We start from the raw sequence: 20,484 nt of genomic DNA, 5'->3' as shown, positions 1-20,484 counted from the left end.
AACTCAGGGGTAATCTACCATCTACAGCCAGATCTATTAGCTAGATTTTTTATTTTGAGATAGGTCTTGCTAAATTGCTGAAGCCGGCCTCAAACTTATGATACTCCTGCCTCAGCCTCCTAAATTGCTGGGATTATAGGTGTGTATGCCACCATGCCCAGTGCCTCCCATCCTAATTTATGGAGGAGAGATCCCAGGCTGCTAGTTTGTTGCAGCCCAACCACCAGTAACTAGCTGAGCTGGGACTCCATGTGGGAAAGGGGCATCATGACTCCTCCATGTTCTTTCTACCACCAACAGGTCACTGACCAATGTCCCCAGTGCCACTTTCCTGAATAAGTTATTTGTTCCCTTCCCACCCCAGGACTGATCTCACAGAACCCATGACCCCAGAGCTTAGATGCACAAAAGTAGACAGAGGCTGGGCCACAGGACCCACGTAAGCCCCCAAAGGATATTCACAGAGGAAGGCTTTCGAAAATGAGTATTTGTTGGATGAATGCAATGTCCATGTTTGTCTTAGAGATAGCTCTGTGCACTATTTTTACAAATTAGAAAAAATGAACAACTACTCAAACTTGTGGGAAAAGTGATGCCCCTGAACCTCCAGGGATGGACCAGTTTGAACAGCTGCATTTGAAGATGACAATGACGACAGACCTGGTTGTGTTCCAGGGCCAGTGGGAGGCACTCCTGGGCTGGAGGAGGAGGAGAAGGCTCCCCTGCATCTACCCCAGTGAAGCCCTCTTGGAGGTACTGATGAGCCTCTTTTTGTCTTCCAGACTGGAAGGTCTTTGACTGTTCTCACCAGCCTCTGGACCTTCTGCCTCCATCCATTGCTTTATTCCTTCCTTCCTTCCTAAATACTTTTGTTTTATTTATTTATTTATTTTATGCGGTACCGGGGATCAAACCCAAGGCCTCACTGGTGCTAGGCAAATGCTTTACCACTGACCTACAACCCTAGCTCCCTCTATCCATTTCTCATGTTCTGTTCAAGTAGAAACAGGACACAATTAGTCAACACCCTCTTTCTACCAAGCTTGAGAGTCCTCCTCAGTCTTTTGTCTTCAAAGGAAAAATGCTGAAATCGTCTCTCTTCCTCTTTCTTCATAGTCTAATTTTCTATTTTTATTTTGGAATAAGAATTTTTTAACGTAGGGTTCTTTATTATTTATTAGAAATTTACATACGTATGTTTCCTGTGATGTAAGAATCCATCTCCAATTTAAGGGCTCTCTGAACGCTGGAGTACAAAGACGTTCATCAAGGCAACATTATTTGCAGGGAGAATAGTGCAGGGGTGGTGTGGGGATATTCTGTGCTTTCTGCAAAGAAACTGCCAAGGTCGAGGCTGATTTTCAAACACAAAGCCAAGTGGAACCTGACACACTATGGCTGGAACAAGGACAAACTGTCTTTTAAGAGCTGAAGTCCTTACAAACATCAACCTATTCTTAGTGAAAAAATTTGGCAACCTGAAAAGGCTGCCAAATTAAGTAAGATGTGGAATAAAGTAGAAGGTAATAGATCCTAAAACCAGAATCTTGATATAACCACAAAATCTATCTTGTGGGGGGGGAACAAATTTTCAAGACTCAGGTGACTGCCAAGTGGCCTCAGGGCAGTTTTTAAAATGCTCTGTGGCACAGGTACAAAAAACAGTACCCAGCAATCAAGCAGATCCACATACACCAGCAGAATGTGCTCTGTGCCATCCCAAGGGGCTCAACACTGGGCCAGAGATGCAGAAGAGAAGGAAAATAGAGCCCAAGTGGGGTGATGCTGGGGTGCTGGAAGGTTCCTGAGGGTCAGATGGCCAGATGGACTTCAGCAGGACATGAAGGGCAGCCAGGCACCTGTGCTGAACATTTTTATCTGTATTATCACACTTGATTCTTGTAATATTCTATTTTTTTCTTGTAATATTCTCAATGTTTATAGGTAAGTGAAATGACATTTCCAGAGATAAGGAATAAAGACAGGTTAAATGACCAGCTCTTGGGAACCCAGTTGACAAATGAAGGGACTGGAGCATAAGCTCAAGTCTCCAGATTCCAAAGCCATGTCCTCTGGTCACTGCTGCCTTGTCTGCCTGCCATGTGCTGCCCTTACCTCTAAGCCTCACTTTGGGCTCTCTGGCCATGACCTGCACAGGAACTCAGCTGTGCTTTTGAATCAGGGATCACAAACTCGGATGCCTCCAGGTGTAAATGCACCCAAGAGTGAATGGAAGTGGGGCTCTACCAAGGAGCAGGGAGCATGGGGTGCACAGAAGCAGACTTGCCTCTTTGCTCAATTCTAGATCAGGATGCACACGAGACATGGGCCTGGTTGGAGAACTTGCAACTTTTTAAGAAACTCTAGAAATGTGGGCTTTAAGATGAAATTTCTTAAAATTAAATAACAACAATGAATATTCTGGAAACAAAGAGGCAGGAAGCTTCAGCTTGCTGGCTGGCACCCCCAAACTGCTCACACCCATGCTGGCCTCCCACAGGCAGAGGCAGAGTATGGACCTTTAGGAGCAGGAGACGCTTCCACGCTCCTGCTCTGTTAGGAAAGTGGGACCCGGTAGGGACTGGGCATGGTGATTAAGCTCTTGGAACCCATAAAGCCAGGGTCTGATCTCAGGATTGATCCCAGTACATTCAGGACAAAGCTGGTATGTGGCCCACTGCCTGCTGTTTGTGCCCACTCTATGGGCTGCTGGACCTGGAAGCTGAGCAGAGGGTATAGGGTGTAATTTAGACTCCCTCTTCTTATGCAAGGGGCATGGGCAGAAGCAGATAAGAGAAAGGGTGACTTCTGTCTGGCCTGGTCTGAGAACTTTCACTTCATACCTCCTGTTTCTGAATCTCCAAAGCCCAGAAAAGGGCTGCAGCCCCAGACAGGTAACCCAAATGAGTCACATGGGTACTGTGGATAGGGCAACCTGGTGACAGGTGCTTCCTCCTGGGCTGGGAGGCACAGTTACCACCTCTCATTTTTAATAGAACTTGGAAATGTTGATTTGTACATGAAGCCTGCTTTTCCCTCTGTCTGTCTCTTAACTATAAAGAGACAAACAAGGTATCCCCATTCTCTCCCAGTCCCCCCAACTCCCTGTAAATTCCTCCACTCTAATTACCTGCAAGTCATATAACTGCACTGAGCACTTGTCCTGATTTCTAAGTTTGTTGAAGAAATGACTCCAGGGGCTGGGGTTATGGCTCAGTGGTAGAACGCTTGCCTCGAATGTGTGAGGCACTAGTTTCGATCCTCAGCACCACGTAAAAATAAATAAATATAATAGAGGTATTGTGTTCATTTACAACCAAGAAAATATTTAATTAAAAAAAAAGAAAATAAATGACTCCATACTCTTCCACAATAACACAAGAAACTTCAAGAATTTGGAGTCTGTGTTAAAGCACTGGCATTTAGGGGAGAAGGCTGTAGAGAGAGCCTGGAAGCAACTTTCCCATATCACACGCAAGCCTGAGGGTCAGAGCACCTGCCATGCAAGTTTAAGGAGCAGCCTATCATGGGGTAGGAATCACTCCAGGAAACCAATGATGCTGCTTGGGGTCATACACTCTTGTTTCAAATGCCAGCTGAATAGGCTGCACTTGACCTTCAATGCTCTTCTAAGAGCAATGAAAGCACAGCGGGAACTCCATCAACCTCCCCCTATATAACAAAATAGCAATAATGCCTTTGTTAATTTTTCCCTCAAACAAAGTTTTCCAGGACTGCTTTAAAGGCAAGCTTTCAGAAAACTACTTTTCAGGTCTGTGGGAGTCTCCAATAGGAAGGAGGCTGCCAGCAGACCTAGTAAGATCCCCATGTGCAGGATCCCTAGGTACACTGTGGGCCTAAACTGGAGAGGCCTGCATATGGCACATATCTCAGCGAGCCCAGCCTTACCTCTTTGCCAAAAGTTGAGACTTGGTTCCTGAGGGAGAAATCAGGTTGATCTGGAGGTCTCCGCGGCGGGGGTGTGAGATGGAGATGCGGACTACCACATGTTCTAGGTAGATCACTCGCTGGTCTGAGTGGTCAGCGCAGGCATTGGTCAAGGCAGTGGTCCGTAGTACCTGCACCACAGGGATGCTCCTAGGAAGGAGAGAAAGGCTCAGAACCTGGTACCTGGGTCTTTAATGCCAGGTATATGGAGGGCCATGGACTCAAGTGGACAAGCTTGCTCCTTCCTGGTGAGGCCTCTGATTCTGGGGCCCTGAGGGAGCAACCTAGGTCTCCCTCTAGGATGTGTCACCCTGTGTTATATTACCTGCCCAGAAAGACTTCTTAGTTCTGGAAGTTGTTTATAGAGATTTAGAGAATGAGTTCCTGTGTAGATTTGAGGCAATGTATCTAGCGCGGGCGGCGGGGGGCGGGAATCCCAGATTTAGTGCCCAGGAGGCAGCTTCTAAATAGCATGTGGCCAACTTACTTTCTCAATGGCCTGAGGTCTTCAAGGCATTAACACCCCACTACTTTGTTTCACAAACTGTCTTGAAAATAGAAGTCACAATGCTGAATAACAACAGCAGCAGAGATTTCCTGAGTTAACCTGCTCCAGGCACCAGTATGAAAATTTACAGGATTAACCCATTTCACCCAGAGAGAAATTAAGGGCTGTAATGAAGATCACCTGGCTAATGAGAGGTAGGGCTGGGATCTGAGTCTCCAGTCCTCCATGTCACCTTGCACAGATGCTCATGTAGACTCCCACCCTCAAGAGACTGAAGTCTCTGGAGTGGGTCTGTTCCCAGATGTCCTACATAAAGACTGCAGGACATCTCCTCCTGTCCCTGAACCAGATGATGGTTTTCTTTACAAACTTGGGCAGCTTTGCCACATGGGACCAAATCTGAGGATAAGCACAAAGAACCCATCACTCAAGAGTCACCTTCAACTAGAATTATCTGACACACAAAGCAGACACAGAGTTTGGGTCCAAAGGCTATTCCTGTATCAGGCTGAGCCATCCCAACTATTCTGGGTTGCCACAGTTCACATCTCCACAAAGCCTGGCCCTCTCACCCCCCCATGATTTGCAAACTGAAGAAAGAGCATTCTTCAGTAGAGACCCAACTGCCGTTCAGAAGCACACTGGTAATTCCCCACTATGCTGCCGGTGCTTGGTTTATTATGGGGAGCGCTTTTCCCATTATGCCCGTCTTTCCTCTGGGGAGGCTGGAAGCGTGTGCTTAGGGCCTCTCAGGAATTACATCGCCTAGCTCTACTAGGCCTGAGTCATAAAAAACAATCAAAACAGTTAGAAACAGTGATGTAATTCCCTCGGAGACTCTGTAAATATTTGAAAACATGCTTTGCATGCACCATAAATTGATTTAGAGGTGCTGACTTCTTTCATTGCCTTCTCCACGTTTTACTATCTGTGTTTATTGGTCAGAGGGCCCTTTTGCTAGCAGATATAGAACACACTGGAAAGCTCTGAAGAGTTCCAGGGCCCACATACACCTCCCGGTAAACTGCCCACCTGTCTTTATGTACTAAGAATGCAAGTTGGTTGTGTTGGGGGTAAGAGGCCCCTGGGTGTGAAGGTGGAGAAACAGATTCACTAATGTTCCCCTGCAGCTTTGAAATGTGGCTCCCAGTCAAGGCCCCAGATCTACTTTCAAACTTCTAACACTTTTTCCAGGGCTGAATAGCTAGAGCAAAGTGAGAAACAAAAGCCACAGATAAGTTTAAAACACTGTCCCCGTCTCTAGCTTTTTGCTAACTGGTAGGGGGAGGAACCACTGTACTCCAGAAATAGACCTAGAATCCCAGAGAGGAAACCTTAACCCTATAGATAAGACACAGGACTTAAGAGAGAACAAGAACGGTGTAAAATAAAAGAAGGTCAAATCCCACCCTTCATATGCACCACTGCCATGTTCCCGAATCCAAGTTCCAGGCTGCCATACTCCCATCGCAGAGAAAATAACACCCTTTCTTAGGGAAAAAACAAAACAAAAACAAATTATCCTAATGAGAGGAGCAAGTCTCCTGCATCTGACTTAGCTAAGGACTCCAGCTGGTGGATGAGAAAGGCAGGCCTGGGTCTAATCCACAGGGAGCCCCTTTGCTGCTGTCCCAGGGTGGCTGGCTGGGGGTAGGCAGCCTCAGTTCCTTTAGAAGTTAAAGGGCTCCCTTGGTTTGGTTTTCAAAGTCAAGGCATTATCTTCCCCTGGGGACTAGCCTGCCCACTAGGGGAACAAGGCTAACTGTAACAATTAGTTTTTATGTGAAATCTCTTAACTATGAAATCACTCAGTTATAGGCCACCAGGACTCCTCATTTCTGCAAGTTCTAGGGGAGAGCTGGGAGCTAGGAGTCACTGACTGCAAGGACAGCAAGTTGTTACCCGCCTATGTACTTTATTTCTGCAGTTGCTATGGAAAAAAACAGTCTCACATCCCAAGTCAGGGGGCTTTTTAATTTTCTTAAAGAAAAGAAAACTTTGAAATGTTTCATGATAATCTACATTGAAATTACTATGTATGTCAGACAGAAACTCCAAGGAGAAGTACTGAAACCAAACACAAAATCCCATCCCTTAACTCCAAAACAGAAAGCAAAACACTTTTTTTCCAATGAAAAAAACAGGGGGAAAAAGTGATGCATGCCTACAATCCTAGCTACTCAGAAGGCTGAGACAAGAGGATCACAAGTTTGAGGCCAACCCCCACAACTTAGCAAGACTGTCTATAAAACAAACAGACAAACAGATAAATGGGCAGAGGATGCAGCCCTGTGGTAGAGCACTAGCCTAGCATGCACAAGGTCCTGGGTTCAATCCCTAGTACTGGGGGTTGAGGGCGGGGGCAAGAAAAAAAAAGAAATCACTCTCTATCCTATAACTATTTTGGAAGATAATACATAAAAATGCAAGTCAACTGTGAAGAAATTTATTTTTTTAGGTTAAACAATTGCAGGGATTATCTTTGTCATACAAATACAACTAAATTGTAGTTTAATGATGAAAATTGATTTAGAAAGATCTTAAAGGTCCCTGGATAACTGAAAATGTTCTTCTGCTATTAAATTCTGAAATTGCTGTCTGTACATAAAGCCACCTTCTTAGGACCCTAGAGGAACCCAAGGAGTTAAAGGATCTCACAGAACCAGTCTACAGACTGAGCAATGTTTAAGCCAGGGAGACTGAAGACTTGGAAATTATATCTAATGACAGAGAAATGCCACTTCCTGTTGAGCTGCACTTCAGAATCAATTATGCTCATATTCCAGATGTTCTCCATTCACCCTAAGCTCTCTGGAACTGCTCGCTTCTCCTGAGGAGATAGAAGGCTACCAATAGTCACCATCCTAACAACAGTTTAGTATCTCCATCCAGGCCACAAATATGGTGGCTTCCTTATAGTTTTCTCCAGTGCGTAAAGATGTAGAATGATTCCTGATTCATTGACATCAAATTCTGAAAAGCTTATGGCATAAGAGTAACCTTCAAAGTGAAAGATAAATATTTTTAAGTAGTAGAAAAGAACAGAGGAAGGCGGGTCACGGGTAGAAACTTCCCATTTCTGGGAGCTTCCAACTCCACTGGGAAGAGTTGCTAGGAAGCCACTATGGTAAGTATTTCTCATTCTCCCCTTGTAGACCTCACTCCAGCTCAGTTTCTTGGGCAGACTAGCATCCTTGCATTTCTGGGGCAATGCTGACCTTTCAACTTCAGGTCTGGAGGCAAGAACTGAGCTGGGCCTAGTTCTTCATTAGACAACGCTGAGATCACGTGGGAAACCCAGAATCAGAAGGCAACTGCCCTCTGTGTATTTGACATCTGGCTGGGGATGAAAAGTTAGCTGAACAGCTCAGGCTCATCAGAGCAGAAGGTTAACCAGGAAGACCTTTCACAGAACTTCCAAGTGGGTGGAAAGGGGTTACTGGAGCAGATACATGAAATTAAACTATCAGAAAGTAATTTGGTCTGTTGGAGGGCAAAGAGCCATCTGCATGGGCATCACAAGAGGCCCTGAGTCACTTCCTGGATCTGTGTTCTAGGATGTTCTCCACAGGATGGTCTGAAGTAGGGACTCTTGTTTCTTGGTGGACTTTCTCAACTGTATTAGTTCACATTTAGAATTTCCTTTGATGAAATTACTTTTCTTTAAAAAATAGTTTTTTAGTTGTTGATGTACCTTTATTTTATTTGTTTGTTTTGATGTGGTGCTGAGAATTGAACCAAGGGCCTCACACGTGCTAGGCAAGTGCTTTACCATTGAGCCACAACCCCAGCTCCTGATGAAATTACTTTTGATTATCAAACCATGGCACAGCATTTAGGCTGGAAATAAAATTTAACCACAAAAAGAAGGTAATCTATTCCACTAATTGAGACAATGCTGTGCATGCTTAATTGAACCATAAGGTGTTAATATACAATGTTGAAGTTTATAGCACCCATTTTTCTTCTGTGTGAGATAAAGGGGTTGATTAGCTGATTTTAAATATTCCTTCCAATGCTTATGGTCTAAGATCCTATCAGACAAGGAGTTTAAAAAAGATAATAAGGGGTGGGGTTCTGGCTCAGTGGTAGAGTGCTCGCCTAGCAAGCATGAGGCACTGGGTTTGATTCTTAACACCACATTAAAAAATAATAATAAATAAAGATAATATGTCCACCTACAACTAAAAAATAGATATTAAAAAAGACAGTAAGACCTATAGTCAGTCCTCATTATTCATAGAATCTACATTTGCATATGTACTTGCTAAAGTTTATTTTGTATACTTAAAATCAACACTTGTGGTGCTTCTGTGGTCACATGTGGAAATGTACAGAGAGCAAAATATCTGAGTCACCTAATCTGCACTTTCTAGCTGAGGTCAAACAGGGCCACATTCTGCCTTTGTTTCAGCTATCATACTCAAGCAAGTGTCCATTTCATAGTGTAAGCAGTGGCATGTTTTTTGAATTTTTATACTTTCTGTTGATGATTTTGCTGTTTACAAGCCCCCCTGCCCCCGCCTTAGTGCTACAGTACTGTCTAGTGTCCCCAAGTGCAAGAAAGCTGTGATGGCCTTACAAAGAAAACATATGTGTTACTTTCAGTTCAGATGAGTTACAGTGCTGATAGCCATGAGTGCAATGATAATGAATCAACAATATATAGCAAATAAGGTGTCTTTAAGTAGAAACACATAGAACAAGATTCTGTACTATCAGTTGACAAAAAATATTGTGGCCAGGGACTTGCAGGAATCTGAATCAATATACCCTCATTGGGGCTCAGAAAATGATAACCAAGCCAAGCATGGTGGCGTACTCCTGTAATCCCAGCGGCTCGGGAGGCTGAGGCAGGAGGATTGCGAGTTCAAAGCCAGCCTCAGCAAAAGCGAGGTGCTAAGCAACTCAGAGACCCTGTCTCTAAATAAAATACAAAATAGGGTTGGGGATGTGGCTCAGTGGCCAAGTGTCCCTGAATTCAAAACCCAGTACACCCCCCAAAATGAGACCCAAAGTGAAGACCTCAGATGCAGTTTCAGAAGTGAAGGTTCTCTCTGACCTTCTTCTATCCTCCTGTTTCCTGCTCCCTCACCTGGCAGGTCATAGAATTAGAATTTCTCTTCCTCAAGAGAAATTGGGCTCTTGAGCAAGGGCCTCACTTGGTACCTTGAGTATGAGGGCTGCATACTCAAGTCCTCAGAGGACTTTTGAAGACTTTTTTTTTGTAAGAAGTACCTGTTCTTCAGTTGAAGTGATTTTCCCTTATCCCTGCACTTAGAGTTAGCATTCACTGGATGCTGCCTGTGATGGTCTTGCCCCATGTGGGCTCCTGCAGAGGTGGCTCAGATGCCATGGCCACAGTTCTAGGGGCTGTCTGTTCCGGGGTCCAGGGAATATAGTTCTCTGAATCTAGAACCCCTCTTCCCAGTCACAAAGCCTAAAAATATTATCAAATCTTCCCAACTTTTCTATCTTGGAGCTGGTCATAGATTCTCTGACCTACCTTATCTGATGGTCAATCCTATTCCAGAAGGATGCCACCCCTTCCCTGGGAAGAAAGAATGCTGCAGAGAGGGCAGGAAGAATCTGAACAGACAGGTCTTTCAGGGTTCCTCTCTCAGTCTATTCCTATTAGGTCACACCTTTTTAAACCAGTAATTTGTCCACATGGCTGTCCATGCATCATCAAATCTAACTACAAACACGAGAAGTTCACTCTGAGTCTTTGGGTCTTCTTTGACCTGAAGGCTCCTATGTCATAGAAAACCGTGATCAGTGCTTTGTGCTTTCCTCTTGTTAATCTGCCTTTTGGCATAGGGGTGTCAGCCACAAACCTCTATGCATAGCAGGAAGCCAGGCTCCTGCATACTCAAAATCAGCAATGGTTCAGGATGAGTAACTCATTGTTCATGGCAGCTCTGTAGAATGTAACTACCATGAGGGATGAGAAACAATTTTTCTAATTCAAATATTAATTTTAGGAGTAAGTAGCCTTTATAATTTGGAGAAAACAAGTTTACTTTGAAAACTAAGCTAGGAAGGGCAAAGGCTGCAACAAAATAGGCAGCTGTCAAAGTCTACCAGAGCCTATGGGGTAACATGAGGCAGAACACATGTTGTGGGCCCAGTATGGTTGTCTCCAGGACAGGACTGCACAGCACCCCACAAGTTTTTAGAGGATACCCTAAATAGCAATGATCTAAAAAAAGAAATCAAAAGCAAGGGCCTCATATGGTACCTAGGTAAGCACAGAGGTCAGACACCCTGGAGGGATACACTAGGGAGGGTTGCAAAGGGATGGAAGAATGCAGGACTTTGTAGAATACAGAGAAAGCCCAAAGGGAAGAGGGGCCTTTAGCTTCCTAAATAGGTTGTGTGCTTGGGCACAGATGGGAGTCCAGATGACCTGGGTCCAATTCATAGGTAGTCTATCAGGACCCCGCACGCAGCTTCTTGCTTCGCTAACCTGCTATAGAGGGGCCACCAGGGTCTGGCCTCTTGGGTGCTGATTCATGGCCAAGACTGGAGGAACCTCCAGGTAGCCAGGACCAAGGTGCTTTTCTGTCTTTGGAAGCAGCATGTGCAGCTGGTGGGGGACATGGAGAAATGGGAGGAAAGTTCCTCTGGGGATGTATAAGTTTCTCTGCTTGGTTCAGTACAGGCTGAATTCCCACCTAGAGGGGCAAGATGGATACTGAAAACAGCAGTCTGGGGCAGAAGCTCAGCCCTGCAGCAGTTCAGCTCCAGTACAGTTTCTAAATTCCTTTGGGCCTCAATTTCTTCCTCTATAACATGGGGATAAAAATAGTACCTGAACCCTTCATCTTTGTTTGGGATTTTGAATGAGTTAATAATGTGAAGGGCTTGGAACAATGCCTGAAACACAGTCAGTGTCTTTGAAACCATCACTGGTCATATGTCCTTACATGTGGAGTTGCTAGAAGAATCATACACAGTCTGGTTTAATGAAATTCCACAAATAATCAATTATCAGAATAGAAAGCAGGATGTGGTTGATCCAAAGATAATCCCTGAGCATCCATAGATTATCTGCTGTATAGATAATCCTTAATATTCAAAACAACATAATGGCTTTTGGGGTGGAAGTATCTTGAGAGAGAGAGAAAGGGAGTCTCTCTCTCTCTCTCTCTCTCTCTCTCTCTCTCTCTCACACACACACACACACACACACACACACACACACACACATGCCAAACTAAACTATTAACTCTGTCTGAATGGGAACTTTCCAAATCAGCCAAAATCTAAGACATGTAGGTAAGGTCTGATTGTTTCACACTGGTTTAAAAGACACTTTTGTGGCCATTTATCCAGCATTGACTTGGGGGTCGTAAACTGTTTCACAGTAGCTGGAATATTTAAAGGAGTAAGGAAAGTACTGGCTACACAAATCCAAACAATCAAATAAGATATTTCAAAGCAAGAACTCTTTTTCATTCAAAGGGATTATATTAAGCTTGATTTTCTTTTTCATATGAAGAAAAGCCATAAAAGAGTTAATTTTAGCATTTTCTCTGTGTAATACATAGATTCCGAAATAATTCTGTACAGGTAGATGTCACTGGTCACAATCCTATTTACTATCCTTTAGTCTAAGAAGGTTCTGAATAGATTATTACATATTAATAGTAATAACGTGTTTGATCCTCTACATGTGTTTGAATCACAGCAGAGACTCAGGTATACCTTGTATTTTTCATTCAGTTCTGACTTGGAACCCTCCAACTCCTGTTTTTTTCTGTGTGTGTGTGGGGGGGGAGCTGGGAATGGAACCCAGAGCCTCTTGCGTCCTAGGGAAGTGTTCCACCACTGAGCTGTACCCTAGCTGCAGTCATTTTCTCCTGTAGGAAGTACCCGTTCTTCAGTTAAAGTGATTTCCCCTTGTCCTTGCACTGAAGAGTTAGCATTCCCTGGATGCTGCCTTGACCCACGGGGGCTCCTGCAGAGGCAGCTCAGATGCCTTGATTCTAGGAGCTCAGTCTGTTTTGGGGTTCAGACTTTTCCTCACATCAGGGTGTGACTTTTCCTCACATCAGGGTGATGTTTCCCTTCTGCTCAAGGGAAAGGTAGGTAAGTATACCCCACGTGCTGCACAAAGGTGCACACAGAACGCAGAGTCTCTTCCTCTCTTCTTGTCTTATTTTGTTATTTACCACGGGAAGCAGCTGAGCCAGGTTTGGGATATTCAGAAAGTCCTAGAATTCCCCCACTAGAGAAAGAAACTTGAGCAAGGCCCAAGATAGTAGAAGCTGGACTGAGAAATGCACACGAGGGACAAGCAGATACATGGAATCCTTCCTTCTCATCTCATCTGTGGCAAAACTAGAGGAGAAGCCTGGTGAGGGAAACTGGCTATAACTGTGGTGAGGAACTCAGCAGCTCTGGTTCAAATCACTGCCCACAGGCAAGCAGGGTGGCGGCAGAGCTGGCTGGAGCTTCCCACCAGGAGACAGGTTGGTGGAAAAGAGGTACCTGCCTCCCCCACGGAGGCACTCTTCTCCCTCTGGAGGACCTTACATCCTCGGAAACAATCAAGTGGGGTTAGGTAAGGGTTTGAGACAGTAAGTGGGCTGAAAATTCCAGAAAGAGTCTGAAACTGCTAAAGGTAAAGATGATTTTCCTTCAGAAACAGAAGTCTGATTCTTGCCCCCTCTTGGAATTTGTAGAGTCCTTATTTTCCTCAAAGGACAGGAACAATGTCATACTGTGTGTTACGGCGGGTTCCCTCAACCTGTGCTGTCTAGACTCTGTGTGCTTTCACTTAAAAAACAAAATAAAATAAAAATAAAAACAACCATTCGCCACCGAGGCACCACTCTACCATCTTAAAATGATTTCTGGCAGGAGAAGAAAGCTTCATTCAGGAGCTTTCCTGACGGGGAGAACAGTGAGAGGGAAGAGGGCAGCTCTGCAGGTCAGGAGCCAGCCCCAGGAGCCCACACCACCTCGCCTGGCATCTGATCATCCATGTTGTGGGCATCTGGCAACAAACCAAGCCAATGAGGGTGAAAGGCCTCGTTTATCTCACCAAATCTCCCCTTCCTTATGAATTTGACAGTCTAAGACTCCTTAAAGAAAATGCATCTTTAAGAAACCAACATTGAAGGGCTAAGGATTTGGCTCAGTGATACAGTGCTTGTGTGAGGCCTGAGTTCTATCCCCCAGCACTACAAAAAAAAAAAAAAAAAAAGAAAGAAAGCCAGCATAGAATCTTGCCTCCTGGCCAGCTGACCTGTCAGGTCTTAGATCATCTGGTGGTCAGTCTGTACAATTAGCCATAGGTTGAAATATGTAATTTTTAAAAAAGATCCTTCAGTAGCTATTCATCCAACACTTTCTGAATTCCTACCATTTGCAAGGTATCCATGAAAAACACTTTTCTCAACATTTTGTGACAAAACCTAGTATAAGAGATAAACAAATTCCCAGAAAAGGTGATTTCAAAGAGAGGGACCCATATTTGTCAATAAAGCAATATACCCCTTCTTTTTTCCCTCCCTCCCTCCCTCCCTCCCTTTCTTTCTTTCTGTGCTAGACGGCTTGCACAGGTGGGGCAAGCACTCCACCACTGAGCTACTCCCCCAGCTCTGTAATGTACCACTTCTAATCACTTCATCATCTCTTTTACAAACACCCATTTTCCAAAGGTAATGAATAGACCTAGCTGGAAATCCACTCCATTCTTTATCAGATATTAAAGTCTAGAGAAGCACCACTAGCCTTCTTAGCACAGGAGCAACAGCAGAATTCAGGAGGATTATCTGATTTCCTTCCTCAATGGTGTAGGGTTCTCACTGTCTGATTTGTTTTCCAGCTGATTTTTTTTTTTTTGTAAATAAAAATCTCAATGAACACATGTAATTGATTTAGAAAAACTTCCTCCAAAGGGCAATGCATGGAAGAAAGATGAAGTCAGAGTCCTGTAGCCAACTGCTCGAAGCTTGTTAAAAAAATCCCAGTGCTTAAACCTTAAGAAGGTTTATGAGGCCTGATAAAAGCAACGCAGAGCTGCTCTGCATTTTGGATTATAAACCCCTGGTCTCGTGCCCCTTGCAACAGAGAAGAGGACTGATGTTGCCACTCCCGCCCATGCCCAGTAGGTTCACACTGTGGACTCTAGGGCAGCTAGACTGGGCTGGGGCTATGGTTCCAACCTCTAGTGGGTAGGGACAGAAAGACACTTGTGGCTGCTCTTCATTACACCTTGCTGGGCAGGGCAGATCCTTGGTCCAGTCTGCTGTTAAAACTTATGGATAAGAATTTCCTGCATCAGGCCAAGGGATTCAGGTTGAGGATCCAGCTCCCTACCATCATGCAATCTGCTGCAGAAGAGGAAGAGGCCTAAAAATGGTCATGGATCCAGAAGGAAACTTTTTCCTAGCTGCACAATCCACAAGAGAAAATGCAGGCATGTATAGACATGCACCACCAAGCAAATGCGCCCATGACCTGCCTACCTGCATAGGAATGTGTGTGTCAACACCTCCCCCACCACATGATACAGCAGAGTCAGGTCTCACAAGTCTGAGAAGTAGTCACCAGTGCTGGAGCGGAGCCTTACCTGGACCTCTTGTCTGAAGTGGCCACACACATATGCTGGGATGGCACTGCTGTCCACTTCTTTGCCTCCAGCACGAGAGCTTCTGCATCCACCAAGCCAAATCCATAGAGATGGCTAACTGAAAAGACAGGGCCTTCAGAGCCAGGCTCTCCTGCCTTCCTGCAGGAAGGGAGCAAAGCCAGCTCTCCCACCCTGCTGGGCTTCCAGGGAACACATGCCAATGGAGTCACCTCAAGGGCTCCTGAGAGCGCCAGGCTGCAGGATGGGTCCCTCAGTTGCATTGTTCTCTGAGCGGAACTTCTTCCACTTAGGAGAGTGGGCCAGGACAGATGTACCATTTTGGTACAGAGTAGGAGTGAGAGGGCCTAGGACTTTCTTTTGGGGTAGGTGGTGGAGGGGACAAGGACAGATTTATTTTCATTAAAATAATCTATTGGCATCTGTGCCTCCTGAATCTTAGCCCAGACAAGAGAAAAAAAATCTGAGACCTCAGGGTTGGGGGTTTAGCTCAGTGGTATAGTACCTGCCTAGCATATCCAAGGATCTGAGCTCCATCCCCAGCAATGATAAAACAAAACTCAAAACAGACAAAACTGACCATGTGCACTAAGCACAATATAAACAAGGCTAGCGGCACTTGTCATTTTTCCTCTTCCTTGCTGAGTTCCCCAGGCATTCAGGCAAGCACACTTTGGAGCCCACAGACAAGAGCGCTGAGAGCTGGCGGCTCCAGTGTTTAATTTGGCCAAGGGAGGAGAGTTTCAAAGTTTAATTTAAGAGGCAAGGTCAAGAACTAGATACAATCTATTTTCCTATTTAATTAGGCCAAAACTGAAATGTAGGTCAGCTCCTGTTACAGCACACCACTACCACCAACATTCCTGCAACACAGGGATGAATGAGGCCCAATCAACAGCTCCTTATTAAAAGGAATGCTCATTGGCCTTTACGGTAACAATACTTGACCTATATTTTACAGATACTAGTATTGGGCTTGGTGTCAAAATAGCTGGACCTGCACTTCAGAAAAGAGGGGGAAAGTCTTCCTTAATAACACCATGGCTGACCAAAATCTTTTCCAAGTATCCCTGAAAGGCAAACAAAGCCAATGATCCAGTCTTACAATTACCTGCTCCAGAGGTGCCAAGTTTCTGGGTTGATCTAGTCCTGACAATGGCTTCATGGAACCTGGGTCTGCACAATACTGGGCTAGGGGTGGAGAGTCTGCTGTCCTATGAGTTGCTTTTATTACACAGGGGCTGGCCAACAAATTTTATAGTTAGAAAGTAATTTATATAACTATCTCAATGTCCTTGTTTATTATGCAGATGAGGACATTAAGGGTGAGTTTCACAATGACAGAGCTATTCAAGGCTAAGAATGCAAGCTGCCCTTAGATAGCAAGAAGTATCACTTATTTTAAAATTATGGATTTGTTTTAATGTGTATAAAAAATAGCCACAAATCAGCAAATCAAAATCTATGATTCATTAATTATAAAAAATTTCCTTTTAAAATGTATTTCTTTATGTAAAAATAAAAGGGGGTGTTAATTTAAAGAGAACTATTCAGTAAATGCTGGTAGAGGTGGTCCCCGGATATGGCAAAAGTCATGAAATTAAGGAACCTGAACTGTTAAGATTTTCGGGTTCTCCCTTTATGTCAATGCTGGTGCCAGAATACTTTGATTCCAAAGATCACCCAGAGGGTCCACTAGGATGTGGTGACATGCTGGTCCTTGCCCAGCCCACCAGGAGCTGCCGCACCTTTATGCCCAGCGCCGTTCACTTTCCAGTCGTTGGCTTTCAGGTGGGCTGGCCGAGATGTCTTCACTAGCAGGTGCTGGACGTCCCTCCAGGTTAGCTGGCTGCTGCAATGACACAACAACAGCCGGCTGAGGCCCACACAGGTGCACGCGGCTGGCCACACAGGCCCATTCAGAGTGATGTGTGGGGAGCCAGCCCCATCCTTAACTAGAGCAAGCCCGCAGGCTCACAGCCACAGCCTCAGCAAGGATTGACTTCATAAGCTCTTCATAAAGAATGTCTTCCTGAGATGAAAGAGCACAAAAGATGAATTAAAATCCACGAGCATAAAAAACCTCACTTTGCTGCCAAGCTCTGTCAGTTTGTACAGGGCCATACAGGAAATTTTGGAAGTGGCAAGAAGAAAAAATTTAATTTATTAAGTATTTGGAGCAATTCTTTGTCATAATGCACAAGAATATCCTCAAACCATGATGGAGCCAGATTCCATCCAGGTACAGACTGTAGTAATTCTAAATTTCTAATACATGCATTTTAGTGCAAAGTAGAAACACGTCATTCAAAGAACATATTTCTTTGATTCTCAGCTACGTTTTCCTGCCTTTATATCACCTTTAAAAACAGGATCCATCTTACCACTTGATGTCTCTTATCACCCAACTCTGTCCACTGCAATTGGGATCTTGTTACATCGCCTGGGGGTGCTGAACTTGATCCTGGCTGTTCTTATTGTCATTTCCAGGTCTAAATAACTCTGAGGCTAAATGAACTCCTTGATAGTCACAAAATTTCAAAGAGATATGGAAGTATATTTTTTTTTTGTCAGCACTTCTGGTTTTTGTGGTACACAAAAGGGTACATCTTAAGAACAATGGCATCTTGGATTTGATAAAGCTATTTTTCCTACTATCTCTAGGCAGAGAAAGAGAGTATAAAGCAAAATTACTTCTTCTACTCAGTATTAATTGTCATAAACTCTGGATATTTGCACATATACGCTTTTTGCAAGGCTGCTTTTTAAAATATGGTACAGGCGATAACTACATATGAGCTGCCAATAAAAGGAATATATTATGGCTACATAAAACTAACAGCTGAGTGGGATTGTAGAAGCATGGACTCATGAATCCGCTCACAATTTGACAGAGATATAGTTATATTTTATTCTTCTTTTAGTTTGTTAAGTTGACACATATCTACGAACTTTTAACTAGAGAGTTAACCAAGAACAAATGAACATCTATTAAGACTTGAAATCCCTAACATCCCCTCTGCCCCAAATACTCTTTCTTTCCAGACTATGTTTTCAGGATTTATTCAAGTGGGGATGACCCAAACAATCCCCAGGACTACCCCAGGAACTTAATCCATGTATGTGTCTATTTGCTACAGATCCCTGCTGTGCTATGTGTGCTCCTACAGCAAATGTGAACCTATGAACATGTGACATGCTTGGAACCTGCCACAAGGAAGTCAAAATGCTGAGGCATCCTGATGTCCCGAGCAATCTCCTCAGGACAGTGCCTGCCCTGACCCAAGGCAATCTCTCACTGTGTGTGCACGTGTGTGCATGTATGTGTTCATGTGTGTTGAAATACCCATAATGTGAAATTTGCCATTCTAACAATTCCTAAGTGTACAGTTTGGTAGCATGAAGTACATGCATATCAACGTGCAGCACGATGCATCACCAGAACTCTGTCATTTCCCAAACAGAAATTCTACCCATGAAACACTAGCGCCCCATTCCTACTTCTCACAGCCCCTGATAACCACCATCCTATTTTCTGTTCCTATGAATTTGACTTTTGTAGGTACCTAAAATAAACGGAATCCTGTCCTATTTGCCTTATTTTACTTAGGATAGTATCTTCAAGGTTCATTTCTTATTATAACATATGTCAAGATTTCCTTCCTTTTTAATGCTGAATAATATTCCATTGTATGTAGAGACCACATTCTGTTTGTCCATCCATCCATCCATGGACATGTGGGTTGTTTCTCACCATTTGGCTCCTGTTAATAATGCAGCCATGAATATGGGTATGTTAACCCTTTTTTTTTTTTTTGTCTTCCTGCTTTCAATTCTTCTGGGGTTTCTTGATCATATGGTAATTCCACATGTAATTTTTTTTTTTTTTTGGAATTGCCCTACTGTTTTCCACAGTGGCTGCTCCAGTTGCTGTTTCCACCGGTAGCTCCTGCTTTGCCTATTTTCCCATAAGGAGCTCACCTGTGCTATGATCCTGGGGTACCCTCCTCCCCGGAGGCTCTCACTCTGGTCTTCCCTGGTCTCTCTGGTGTGCTCTTGCTGCTGTGCCTGCCTGTTACTGGGTAGTCACTGGCCTCCTTGCTGTTTTACCCCCACCATGCCGACCCATCCAATCTCCAGTTCTTTGCCAGGCACAGATTGATCTGCTACTTTCTTCTTACGCTTTTTCTCCGGAGGACCTACATACCAACCTCAAGGGTAGAGAAAGATTCTGAGGCCCCAAGTAGTCTTAAGCAATGCACCCTGGTGTAGTGGTTATTGGCACAAGCTTTGGAGTTCAGATGGAGGAGATGAGGCTGTAGTTATTCTTGGCTACGTGACCTGGCAAATCATTACTGCATGTCAAATGATTGCTGCATGTTATGGGGCTTACTGAAGGATGGCTTAAGCCAATCTCCCGGGAAGCTTAGCATTTAGGTACTAGGAAAAATGAGATTTAGAGTAAAGGACAGAAAGGCATAAAGTTAGAAATCTTTTTTTTTTTTTAGACTTTGCCTTTTATTTGCACTTATTTTATGATGAATTTATTCCCATAAGTTTTTATTTCTCCAGTTTCTTCTGGGATGATTTTCTTCTATGCAACCTCCTCTTGTGGCTTAGGAGCAATTTGTTGCTTTTCAGTGAGGATCATCTCAGTGTGGCAGGGGCAGCTCCTGCGCAGGATAATCTGACCATAAGCTCTGTTGGTGGCGAATCTTGGTTGCTTTGTTCACCTGGAAATGCTCCATGACCATACATTTAAATTTATGTTTAAACCTTTGAGTTCAGCATTAGTCTTGGGATTGTTAAGCATGTGCAACAAAAATCCAGCACTCTTTTTTGGTCATTGACCCTGTGTCCAGCCCCACTGTCCGGCCTGGTCACACCTATCAGCTCTGCCACCATTCCTGGCACACACTACTTTTTAAAAATGACATCTTTCAGATACTTGGTAGCTTCTTGGATTTGCATACCCTCAATGGCCTAGGCAGTTTCCCAGGTGCCCTTAAAGTGAGCATGAAGATTGGGATCTTTTAATTTCCATGATATTATAGAGTTTTGAACCATCTTCACAGACTACCCCAGGCTGTTTGTGGGAAGAGGAGGCTACAGACCATTCTGTTATGAGGAAATCCGTTTCCTTTTTGATTCCAGTTAATAAAATCACAGTGTAAATGTATGGAAAATATGTAAAGGAAAGGGTGTTGGAAATGTTTTTCTTTCTTTCTTTTGCAGAACTGGGAATCGAGCCCAGGGCCTTGTGCAGTTAGGCAAGTGCTCTACCATTGAGCTACGCCCTAGGCCTCAAAGTGTTTTTCAGTGAAGAAGGAATGGCTGGATGGAAAGTCCTAAGACTGCCTTAAGCTATGGGACAATTCTTACAAATAAGTCTTCCTTCATTCTCATCATGCGCTGCCCTTATTCC

At 44.1% G+C, this 20,484-nt stretch overlaps 1 protein-coding gene across 2 annotated transcripts in view; it reads right to left on the bottom strand.

Moving 5' to 3' along the window:
- PCSK6 (proprotein convertase subtilisin/kexin type 6) overlaps positions 1 to 20,484 on the bottom strand; it is a 189,365-nt gene that overhangs the window by 65,369 nt on the left and 103,512 nt on the right. For both annotated transcript variants that reach the window (XM_081291142.1, XM_081291143.1), the window contains exons 10-12: positions 16,808 to 16,911; positions 15,042 to 15,159; positions 3,910 to 4,098 (exon numbers count right to left, since the gene is read on the bottom strand). In XM_081291142.1, the coding sequence (XP_081147268.1) occupies positions 3,910 to 4,098; positions 15,042 to 15,159; positions 16,808 to 16,911 (411 nt within the window). The remainder of the gene's footprint in view (positions 1 to 3,909; positions 4,099 to 15,041; positions 15,160 to 16,807; positions 16,912 to 20,484) is intronic.

This window comes from Spermophilus citellus, assembly GCF_964194105.1.
Source record: "Spermophilus citellus genome assembly, chromosome: 4".
NCBI classification, from domain to species: domain Eukaryota; kingdom Metazoa; phylum Chordata; class Mammalia; order Rodentia; family Sciuridae; genus Spermophilus; species Spermophilus citellus.
Note: the sequence above shows the minus strand (reverse complement) of the source record. Positions and strands in the feature narration are given on the sequence as shown.